Source organism: Phyllobates terribilis, unplaced genomic scaffold, assembly GCF_046119375.1.
Source record: "Phyllobates terribilis strain yellow unplaced genomic scaffold, ASM4611937v1 Scaffold_4__5_contigs__length_816908805, whole genome shotgun sequence".
Taxonomy (NCBI): Eukaryota; Metazoa; Chordata; class Amphibia; order Anura; family Dendrobatidae; genus Phyllobates; species Phyllobates terribilis.
The window spans coordinates 491,180,367-491,193,178 of NW_027362764.1; the positions used below are offsets into that span (position 1 = coordinate 491,180,367).

General features: G+C 43.3%; 1 protein-coding gene across 1 annotated transcript in view; it reads left to right on the forward strand.

Annotated features, from left to right (window-relative positions):
• The window catches only part of SYCP2L (synaptonemal complex protein 2 like), a 250,185-nt gene that overhangs the window by 91,988 nt on the left and 145,385 nt on the right, over positions 1–12,812 (forward strand). The window contains exons 9-11 of the mRNA XM_073676941.1: positions 2,038–2,072; positions 3,080–3,222; positions 4,590–4,642. Of these exons, the coding sequence (XP_073533042.1) occupies positions 2,038–2,072; positions 3,080–3,222; positions 4,590–4,642 (231 nt within the window). The remainder of the gene's footprint in view (positions 1–2,037; positions 2,073–3,079; positions 3,223–4,589; positions 4,643–12,812) is intronic.

The following is a 12,812-nucleotide window of genomic DNA, read 5'->3' on the forward strand; positions in this document are numbered from 1 at the left end:
GTACATACTGCTACTTTATTTGGTTTTTCTGTTGCTCCGCAGCTTCAGGATCACTTAACAGAGTGAAAATAATCTGATCAGAACAAAGAAGTGTTTCGGTGATATAATGAACTTGAAGAGCGTCAGGGAAAACTGTAATATACTTATTGCTGGTGAAGGTCAGAGGTGAGCGGTCTTCTAGTAAAGTGGAACGATGTCCCTCGAAGTCGCGTGTTTGGCAACACTTCCGGTTCTCTTGCTAAGCGGAGAGATTCAGCAATATCTTGTGGGATCTAGCAGATATTATCTAATATACTTTTCCCCGGGACATCGCTCCACTCTTAGATGACAGCTCAGCGCCACTCCACTGCTCTTCACCAGCAGTAAAATATATTCGGGTTTTTTTTCCCTCCCTGCTGCTCCTCAGCTTCACTATATTACTATATCATTGGTCTCTGGTCAGAGCGTTTTCACTCTGAACAGAGCATAAACCAGAGTAATAATGATAGTGAAGGTGACGAGCGGCAGGGACAGATCTTCTAATAAAGAAGCCGTATGTCCCCGGGAGCAGCACACGTCCAGTCTCTCTGCCTGCGTATTAGAAGCATGCGGGCGAAGCCGTGCCATCCACAAAATGGTAGCGGGCTTCCATTGAAAAATGGGTACGTAAAACAAAGGTTTAGACTGATACTGATTTTCAAATCTGCCAATATCTATCTAAAATAAGTAAACACATACATATAATTACAGGTTTTATTTTTTAAGTACAACTAGACTTTTGGTGATATGTACACTTTAAGTAAAAATTTTAATCTGTATTGGCACCCATTGATGTATCTCCAGTGGCTGGAATTTTTGTCCAGCTTCAGTGGCGGACGGACATGCTTATTAGGTTCCATGGGCTATCCATGATCATGCTACAGTACGTAGGGATGTGACTATGAGGAGACCAATACTATGTAGCAATAGGAGTAGAAATGGAGTTTGTGCATTAGATCTAACAAGTGGGTACAAAAGTTGGGAAAGATGGATACAGATAAGAAGGTAATTGGATACTATATGGTGAAGAACTATTGTATTTGTGATGTTTTTAACCCCATCACTAATTTGTCGGCCTGTGTAAAGACTCTGGTCAGCTTGTACGAAGTCCTGGATCGTCCTGTTTAAAGGCTGTGAGAAAGGACAGCACAATGGTGTGACAAAAATCTTCATTTGAAAGTTAACATTCTGGCTTACTGCAATCACCACCAAAGGCAGCTTTGAAGCTAAAGTAATTTATTTAAATTAAGTGATCTGTCTTGTATATCTTACAACTTGGTAATATACCATCATGAAGTTCTATTGAGTGATGGCCTAATTTGAAACCTATGTATACTTGTTGGACCTAATGTAAGCAATTATAGGGGTTATCCAGCCTTAGGGTACAAGTCTGCAGTTACTCTGACTGCAGACTTGTGAATCCTCACATCACTTTCGCTGTGGGAATTCTCCGGTGCTGGGAGTGAGTGGGCAGTTATGTAACTGCAATTATGCGATTTGCATACTTCCGGCCACATGCTAACTAGATGCCTTTGGCCTCGCTCAATACTCTTGCATTGAGCAAGGCCACGCACGTCTAGTAGGCACGTTATTGCATGTATGCAATTCACATACTTGTGGTCATGTGTCCACTTTTCCCGGCACCAGAGAATCCTCACAGCGCACATATAGCCTAAGACTGGATAACCCTTTTAATGATCACACTACTGAGCTCATGATCCCCAACAGTATCTTAATTACTTAATTTCTCAAATTAATCATTTAGCTGATATCAGAGGCTGCTGTTAGGTTTTCTTTCTAAATGTTTTTTTTTTTTTTTCCTGAATTGGGAAAGTTTTATTTACATTTTTTTTGTTTTTATGCAAGTGCTGTTGGAAAACTAAACCACGTTTGGTAGTTTATAGGAATAGTAGTGTGATTTAGAGATTTTAAAACGAGGGAGATTATTTTTACGATTTGTTAGCATCTGATTATTTAAAGATGCCAAAATTGTTCACATCTTAAATATCTTTTCTGCAGGCAAAGCTTGGCAAGAAAACTGTTTGAAGTTGGAGGTATACTATTTCTATATACTCCTCCTCAATAGATTTAGAAAGTGCAGCGGAAAAGTGTAGCAATTACTTATGCCAACCAATCGGATAACTTTTTTTTTTTTCCTAAACTGCTTTAGAAAATAACGTAGAGCCTTAAAGCGGTTGTCCACTACTTTATCATTGATGACTTCTCTTTAGGATAGGTCATCAATGTCTGATCGGTTGGGGTCCGACACCCAGCACCCCCCGCCGATCAGCTATTTTCAGTGGCGGCAGCCACTGGCTGGAAATGCTTAATTGCGGAGCTGCTCAGTGTTCTGATAGTGGCCGTGGCTGGCTACTGTATTCCGCCTCCAATTCAAATCAATAGGAGCTGGATTTGCAGTACACCGCCGTGGCCACTATCAGAAGATGGAGCAGCTCCTCAATTTAGCATTTCCGTTCGACACAGAACAGGTAATCGGCGGGGGTTCCGGGTGTCGGACCCTGATCGATCAGACATTGACGACCTACCAATGATAAAGTAGTGGATAAACTCTTTAATCTAAAATCAATCTCCATTATCTTTGTGGACAGGCATATCCGTATGGAAATTGATTTGCGGTCGGTGGAGGTTTTTTTTTTTTTCCTACCCACTTTCCCCTCCCCATGTTCCGCATGAGTTTTTGTATTTCTGGTGGTCACCTGACTCTTCTCTGTCAATGTAGACAATAATCATGCAGTTGAAATTTCAATTCCCATTCCTTTTTTTGTTCTTACGGTAGATAAGCCATTGACAGGTGTTTGACAGTAAATTTCTGTCCACATAATTGTTAGGCAGAGATGAGCATTCATTGGAAGTTGGAAAAGATATCTGTTGGCCAAAGAACCATTAGACTAGCAGTCTAGGGCCATTCTGTATGAAAAATGTGTTGGAAACCTTTTATTTTTGTACTAGATTTTATGTCTATATAAATTGTACATTTCTAGCTTATATTACTTTCACTTGGGAAATACATTGTATTGTGTTTTACTTTTGTTCAATTTAGACTATGACATTCAAGTTGGTATAACTGAAGTTCTGTTTAGAATGACTTCGAAAAAGATGAGAGCTAAGGTTGCTCAAAAGTGGTTTGAAGATAGTTTATTTGCTGAAGCCTTCACAGCCATCACTGAAGAGGATTTTGAAACGGTATTTTCCATGTTCTCTGTTACTGCTTCTTACATATTTTGTTGTATTTGAAAGTGTAAGTCTGTATTAGTGGGGTTTTTTTCTTAAGAAAATCATTTAAATCTTTCCAAGTTTCCAAAGCTTAGGATGTCCCAAAAACTTTTTATAGATGGCTTATTTAATAATAGTGATAACAAATATGGCAAATTCATGAGAAAGTGGCCATAAAGCTAGCTTAAATGGAGTCTCCGTAGGATCAACCATGCTAAGTCGTCCACATTGGTATGTAGGTCGTAGCAAGCTGAATAAAATGATGCCCTGATATCTGTGATCCGTTGTCTTATTCTAGAGAAATCCACATTTTTCTTATATGTAAATGAGCTGTTCAGAACTATGGGCCGGACATTGATCTGTATGAGAATCTGCCACCAGAGCTATATATAATGTGTTACCAGTGTGAGACATGCGAAACTAGGAGTGGGTAAAAAATTCAGAAGTCGTGCATGTATTCCTATTATACTTTTTCTTTTGACTTTTTTCCCTTTTAAAAAAATATACACATATGTCCACACGTCCATAAAAGTCCAATTAATTACCAATCAGAAAAGAATTAACTTAATTGGTAACTGCTGTAATGAGAAGAAAAATCTAAATGTTTGAACTGCTGTTTTCGGCAGCAAAAAAAAAAAGGAATAGGAGATCAAAAAGTCATATCTACCCCAAAATGGTGTCTGTAAAACGTAAAAACGTTGGCTCAGGGCTGAAAAGAAACCAGCCCTCACACAGCTCCATTGATTGAAAATTGAAAACGTTATTGGTGTTTGGAAAATAATGACACGAGCACATTTTTTTTTTTTTTATTATTATTTTTTAACCATTTAAATAAAAATATATGCATGTTTGGTATCATTCGTAATCATATCGTATAATGAATGCTGAAAAAACAAAAATCCCAAAAAAATTTACGGACTTGCGTTTTTCACAATTTTGCCGCACTTAAAATGTTTTTCCTACTTCTGATACATCCTATGATACTTTTGAATGACACAATCTATTTCCTGAAAAAAAAAAAAAATGCAAAAATCACTTGAATATCCAAATGCAATAAAAATTTTGCAGCGCTTTTAAACTGCATGTATTGAATAAAAATGGAAAATGTGCCTGGTGATTAGCGGGTGGAAATGACCTGGTCTTGAACTAGTTAAATAATGACCGTGTAATTTCCCATTTGTTCCTCATCTGAGGTCATAGTTATCTAATTTTATGTTCTGATCTTTCAAATCAAACTTTTTCTCTGGACTATGTAAACCACATCGTAGTAACAGCACCGCAGTTGTAAACGACATTTGCAAGTGTGAAAAGTAAATCTGTTTTTTTTTTTTTTGTAGGATTGTCGAAAATTTTTGATCTTCTTTAATTCCAGGTTAAGTGACGCAATAAGGTATGGATAAAATAAATGATTCAAAATTAAATGAAATTCAGTGAAGTAAAAATCATGTAGGTATCTGGCAGATAAATTGTTTAATGTAGGTATTTATTTTGGTTTAACTTTTATTTTATTTTTTATTTAAAAATATATTTATTTAGCACCAACATATTCCACAGCATTTTACAATTGAGATCTATTATTCAGTAACACACAGTTCAAAAGTTACAGGAGGAGTGCGGGCTCTGCTCGCAAGCTTACAACCTGTAAGGATATAGAGGGGGACACAGTGGGTTGGAAGTGCTTGTCATGTATGGTCCAGCCATCATTATAATAGGGCATTTCAAATAAGTTGCATGATCTGGTCACCAGAAAGTATCGAAGCACAGTTACAGTGTGCTATTGGGTGCTTAAAGGGTATGGAGACAGATGAGCAGTAGGGAACAGATTCTGAAGAAAACTAGGAAAGGGGAAGTAAGATTGGTGAAGAGATAGACCTGTCTAACGAGATGTATTTTAAAAATGTGGAGGCTAGGTATTAATAGTCTGGGGTAGTGCATTCAAGAAAACTGGCACAGCACAAGAGAAGTCCTATAGACAGAAATAGGTTTGGATTCTGGACGATGTTTAGTTTTTTGATCAATTACAGAACTGAGAGCATGGGTACAATGATAGACCAATGATGGAGCAGATATAGGGTGGTACAGAACTGTGAATAGCTTTGTGGGTGAGAGAGATGAGTTTATATTGTACTCAGTAGTGAATGGGTAGCTAGTGCAGTGACTGCCACAATGTGGAGGCATCGACGTAGCGGCTGACCCCTCTGGATTGATAGATTAGAGGCATAGTGAATTCTGTGTGTGAATTTATTGGCAGCTGAAATAAATGGCAGTCTGTTAACGGAGAAATGTCATAATGTTTGTCTACCAAAAGTTTAGCCTCCCGCATGAGAAGATGACTTACAGGTTAGGTGCATACAGAACCATATCTGTGTGTGTATAGTCTAAAGCTGACCAAACACATGAGTTACTTTAAATATATATGATTTTAATTAATTACTAGTAAAGGAAATATGTGGTATCCAAGTGATAATTGAAGAAAAACATAATTTTATATTGTGGTCACATATGTCATAAGGTAAAATAAAAAGCTCAACCCTCTAACTAGCGATTAGCGTTGGCTCCTACCAATCACGTTATTTTGACTGCTATCTAAAGGCACCCATACACATTTGTTGGCAGATCATCCAACCATCTAATTGGTAAGGAGCACTCCAGACTCCTCTTCCCCCACCCCCATCCCCCAACAGATTCTCTTAGTAGCCTAAGGGTGCTTTCACATAGCGTTGTGTCCCCGTCGGGGCATACGTCCTAAAATTCCCCGCAACATTGGGGCCGGACGTATGCTTTGACAGGGTCATAGCCTCCTTTGGGCGTACACTCCCGAAAAAAGTGCACGGCAGAGCTAGATGGACTTCGATTTTAAGGTTGAAGGAAGACTGTTACTATGTTACCATTGCGGTCTATGGCCCTGTCAGAGCATACGTCCAGCCCCCGTTTTGCGGGGAATTTTAGGATGTATGCCCTGACGGGGACACGGAACGCTATGTGAAAGCACCCTAATCCTTTTGCACTTCAGGCAGGTAAGTCAATGCCGAGTGATTGTGATCTTGACTTCCCTCCCCCAGTGAAAACACACGCACCGCTCGACTGCGCACTCTGCGTTGTATTTTTTTAGATTTTGTGCACACCTTTTTTTTTTTTTCTTCTAGGATAGGGTTTCCCAAACTCCAGTCCTCACGGCCCTCAACAGATCATGTTTTCAGGATTTCTTTAGTATTTCACAAGATGAAAGAACCTGTGGCAACTTGTGTTGCCTTGATGGTAATACCCTCACCTGGGCAATACTGAGGAAATCCTGAAAACGTGATCTATTTGGGAAACACTGTTTTAAAGCATGCAAAGTTCAGTGCGTTTTCAGTGAGACAACTTGTCTGCTCACTGAGCATGCCTGTGAAGTAGAGATGAGTAAAGTCCTTTAAGTGCTGCCATCCAGCCCGGGCATTTGTTTGGGCGCCCATTGGCTCTTGACATGATTGTGGGGTGGTGAAGGGTTGCCATGGCAGCTGGAGGACTGCTCAAGGCCCTGTCACTGCCATATTCGTTCTCCTGTTTCATAAGAGATTGCATTATATAATATGAGCGATTTAAAGACTAAAGAAAAAAGTGAAAAGTAAAGAACTATTTTAAAATTTAAAAAAAAAAATGCAAAATAACAGTTATGGCTCTTTGAAAAAAAATAGATGAAAAAATGAGAATGCAAATCTGAAGATTTGTACCCTCAGTGGGGTTAATGTAGAATAATTTAGTGCAGGGGTGCCCAACCTTTTATAGTCCGAGGGCCGCACTGTTATCGTGCCTTATTTAGGTACATTTATGCACGGTGATCATCATGTGAGTGGGCATGTCAGCCCTAACAATGTCACTAAAGGGCTACTTATGTTTTGGTTAAAGCAGTTGACCTGCTTACTCAGTTCAGACCCCAAAAAAGACAAACAAACCAATGTATACTTGCCTCCTTCAGTGGCGCTATTGTGTTAGTGCTGCTATTCTCCACAAGTGTTGTGCATGCCAGTCTTCATGAACGGAACTGCTGGAGTTTGACGTGCCTAAGGCTACAGCCCCACTATCAGTATTTGGTCAGTATTTTTTCTCAGGAGTGGGTGATAAATGCAGAATTGGTGACTTGTTTCTATTCTACCTTTTCTCTGATTGTTCCTTACCTGGTTTTGGTTCCCACTCCTGAGAATTAATACTGACCGAATACTGATAGTGGGGCCGTGGCCTAATTCATTAAGAGACACACAACACCTAATGAATTAGGCACATCTTAAAACTGGCTTGTACCTCCACCAGAAATATTACTCCAGCCAGGGACCTGAGTGCATTGCTGGTGACATTTACGCCACTACAGTAGAGTAAATTTTGAGGAATTGGGTAGATGGGCTTTGTCATGCACTATACCACTTATGCTCTACCCATTTTGGGAAAGCTAGCATCACAAATGTTGCAACATTTGAGTGTGTTTTACTATGCCAAAAAACTTGAGAAAACAGACATGAATTGGAGCCATTGTTTTATATGGCTCTGAAGTGGTAAAGCAGCGGTGGTTCAGTGCTCTGTGAGGCCTTGGATTTTTATTTTAATGGTGTCCACTTTACACGTTGGGCTAAGTGCACATTTATTTCGGAGGCTCTGTTATGAGACTCGTTTGCAAATTTTGTTTTTACTGGAAGAAAAAGCGCACACGCATTAGACCTTTCTAGGATACACTGCTCATATAATGGAACGGGCACATGAAGCGCACACCGCCCACCCCTGTGTCTGACACACTGCCCACCCCTACAGCATTCCGCTGTATCATTTATTCAAAATTAATTGCAAGTGGCTTGCTTGTTGTGACTGGCTGTGTGCTTTCTGCAAAATTGGCAAATAATAATAATTAATAGGAAAGTCCTTTGTTATTCATTTCTAATGATGCTGTTGAATAGCTGCGTATTACACACATGCTGTCTAAATGAGAGCCCGGCTTCCAACTAGATCTTCAGGACCATGTGTTGAGGATTAAAACATTTTTGTGAACTCCTCTGACACACTTTGTGGTAGCACCAGCATCCTCAGTGGAAGGGGCTATAGCATCAGAAACTCTGTATACAGTATTTTTATAATTTTGAATAACATCCTCAAGGTAATCAACTAATTTAGGCGATCATCGAGAAGATTACCTGTGAGTAAGCCAATTGCCGTATACAAAGTGCAAATACACATCTAAGTGTTGGATATGTAGAATAATGCATGACTCTGTATACGTAGACCGAGAGTGCAAATGCACAAGGTGCATATTCTTACTGCGTAAATTGACCTGTGGTGCGAATTTGGAAATCTGCACCGTGTCGCCATGTCTATGTAGCCAATAACAAATCTTGGTAGTGGAATTCATCAAGGATTGCACCTTTTGCAATATATAGGGTGAAATTCGTAACACAATCTGTAATAAAATCTTTTTAACGCATTCACAATTTGCTAAAGATTCTCTGCAGGCAATCTACTACGTGTGTAGGTGCCATTCCTTAACCACTGGCATATTCACTGGTTAGCCTATTGATTCCAAGACTTGTCCTATATGGAAAGTGTCTATTGAACTGCCTCCCACAAATTACTTGCCAATTGTTAGAGTTGATACATTGATCACCTGATCTATATCTGACGCCAAACATCTAGAAATGGGACCCTTATAATTTCACTCTAAAGAGCCCAGAAATTTCGTACAGCAACCCTATTTATGACAGTTGGCATTCCTATAATATAGAAAATGAACACATGCCATGTCACTGAGTAATCTGTTTTCAATGTTCGAGGAGCCATGTTTGTCATCTCATTATTGTAGGCCGCTTTTTGTTTTTTGGCGCCACTCTATGGTTTGTAGTGGTCCACTTCCTATCTATGTAGCTCCAGATCAAAGCCCTCTTCAGGACTCTAGGTTCCCTGTATATAGCAGTCATTGTGCACCATGCCATCCACTACAAGTGCCTTTACACCAGGGATGTTAAACTCCAACACACTGAGGGCCACAATGAAAAACTTAAACCTAGTCGCAGGCCAACCAGTATAGTGGCCCCACACAGTCCTCCATACAGAATAATGGCCCCACATAGTCTTCCATGCAGAATAATGGCCCCACATAGTCTTCCATACAGAATAATGGCCCCCACATAGTCCTCCATGCAGAACAATGGCCCCCACATAGTCCTCCATGCAGAATAATGGCCCCACATAGTCTTCCATACAGAATAATGGCCCCCACATAGTCCTCCATATAGAATAATGGCCCCACATAGTCTTCCATACAGAATAATGGCCCCACATAGTCTTCCATACAGAATAATGGCCCCCACATAGTCCTCCATACAGAATAATGGCCCCACATAGTCTTCCATACAGAATAATGGCCCCACATAGTCTTCCATACAGAATAATGGCCCCACATAGTCTTCCATGCAGAATAATGGCCCCCACATAGTCCTCCATGCAGAATAATGGCCCCCACATAGTCCTCCATGCAGAATAATGGCTCCCACATAGTCCTCCATGCAGAATAATGGCCCCCACATAGTCCTCCATGCAGAATAATGGCCCCCACATAGTCCTCCATGCAGAATAATGGCCCCCACATAGTCCTCCATGCAGAATAATGGCCCCCACATAGTCCTCCATGCAGAATAATGGCCCCCACATAGTCCTCCATGCAGAACAATGGCCCCCACATAGTCCTCCATGCAGAACAATGGCCCCCACATAGTCCTCCATGCAGAATAATGGCCCCCACATAGTCCTCCATGCAGAATAATGGCCCCCACATAGTCCTCCATGCAGAACAATGGCCCCCACATAGTCCTCCATGCAGAATAATGGCCCCCACATAGTCCTCCATGAAGAATAATGGCCCCCACATAGTCCTCCATGCAGAATAATGGCCCCCACATAGTCCTCCATGCAGAATAATGGCCCCCACATAGTCCTCCATGCAGAACAATGGCCCCCACATAGTCCTCCATGCAGAACAATGGCCCCCACATAGTCCTCCATGCAGAACAATGGCCCCCACATAGTCCTCCATGCAGAACAATGGCCCCCACATAGTCCTCCATGCAGAATAATGGCCCCCACATAGTCCTCCATGCAGAATAATGGCCCCCACATAGTCCTCCATGCAGAATAATGGCCCCCACATAGTCCTCCATGCAGAACAATGGCCCCCACATAGTCCTCCATGCAGAATAATGGCCCCCACATAGTCCTCCATGCAGAATAATGGCCCCCACATAGTCCTCCATGCAGAATAATGGCCCCCACATAGTCCTCCATGCAGAATAATGGCCCCCACATAGTCCTCCATGCAGAACAATGGCCCCCACATAGTCCTCCATGCAGAACAATGGCCCCCACATAGTCCTCCATGCAGAACAATGGCCCCCACATAGTCCTCCATGCAGAACAATGGCCCCCACATAGTCCTCCATGCAGAATAATGGCCCCCACATAGTCCTCCATGCAGAATAATGGCCCCCACATAGTCCTCCATGCAGAATAATGGCCCCCACATAGTCCTCCATGCAGAACAATGGCCCCCACATAGTCCTCCATGCAGAACAATGGCCCCCACATAGTCCTCCATGCAGAACAATGGCCCCCACATAGTCCTCCATGCAGAACAATGGCCCCCACATAGTCCTCCATGCAGAACAATGGCCCCCACATAGTCCTCCATGCAGAACAATGGCCCCCACATAGTCCTCCATGCAGAACAATGGCCCCCACATAGTCCTCCATGCAGAACAATGGCCCCCACATAGTCCTCCATGCAGAACAATGGCCCCCACATAGTCCTCCATGCAGAACAATGGCCCCCACATAGTCCTCCATGCAGAACAATGGCCCCCACATAGTCCTCCATGCAGAACAATGGCCCCCACATAGTCCTCCATGCAGAACAATGGCCCCCACATAGTCCTCCATGCAGAACAATGGCCCCCACATAGTCCTCCATGCAGAACAATGGCCCCCACATAGTCCTCCATGCAGAATAATGGCCCCCACATAGTCCTCCATGCAGAATAATGGCCCCCACATAGTCCTCCATGCAGAATAATGGCCCCCACATAGTCCTCCATGCAGAATAATGGCCCCCACATAGTCCTCCATGCAGAATAATGGCCCCCACATAGTCCTCCATGCAGAACAATGGCCCCCACATAGTCCTCCATGCAGAACAATGGCCCCCACATAGTCCTCCATGCAGAACAATGGCCCCCACATAGTCCTCCATGCAGAACAATGGCCCCCACATAGTCCTCCATGCAGAACAATGGCCCCCACATAGTCCTCCATGCAGAACAATGGCCCCCACATAGTCCTCCATGCAGAACAATGGCCCCCACATAGTCCTCCATGCAGAACAATGGCCCCCACATAGTCCTCCATGCAGAACAATGGCCCCCACATAGTCCTCCATGCAGAACAATGGCCCCCACATAGTCCTCCATGCAGAACAATGGCCCCCACATAGTCCTCCATGCAGAACAATGGCCCCCACATAGTCCTCCATGCAGAACAATGGCCCCCACATAGTCCTCCATGCAGAACAATGGCCCCCACATAGTCCTCCATGCAGAACAATGGCCCCCACATAGTCCTCCATGCAGAACAATGGCCCCCACATAGTCCTCCATGCAGAACAATGGCCCCCACATAGTCCTCCATGCAGAACAATGGCCCCCACATAGTCCTCCATGCAGAACAATGGCCCCCACATAGTCCTCCATGCAGAACAATGGCCCCCACATAGTCCTCCATGCAGAACAATGGCCCCCACATAGTCCTCCATGCAGAACAATGGCCCCCACATAGTCCTCCATGCAGAACAATGGCCCCCACATAGTCCTCCATGCAGAACAATGGCCCCCACATAGTCCTCCATGCAGAACAATGGCCCCCACATAGTCCTCCATGCAGAACAATGGCCCCCACATAGTCCTCCATGCAGAACAATGGCCCCCACATAGTCCTCCATGCAGAACAATGGCCCCCACATAGTCCTCCATGCAGAACAATGGCCCCCACATAGTCCTCCATGCAGAACAATGGCCCCCACATAGTCCTCCATGCAGAACAATGGCCCCCACATAGTCCTCCATGCAGAACAATGGCCCCCACATAGTCCTCCATGCAGAACAATGGCCCCCACATAGTCCTCCATGCAGAACAATGGCCCCCACATAGTCCTCCATGCAGAACAATGGCCCCCACATAGTCCTCCATGCAGAACAATGGCCCCCACATAGTCCTCCATGCAGAACAATGGCCCCCACATAGTCCTCCATGCAGAACAATGGCCCCCACATAGTCCTCCATGCAGAACAATGGCCCCCACATAGTCCTCCATGCAGAACAATGGCCCCCACATAGTCCTCCATGCAGAACAATGGCCCCCACATAGTCCTCCATGCAGAACAATGGCCCCCACATAGTCCTCCATGCAGAACAATGGCCCCCACATAGTCCTCCATGCAGAACAATGGCCCCCACATAGTCCTCCATGCAGAACAATGGCCCCCACATAGTCCTCC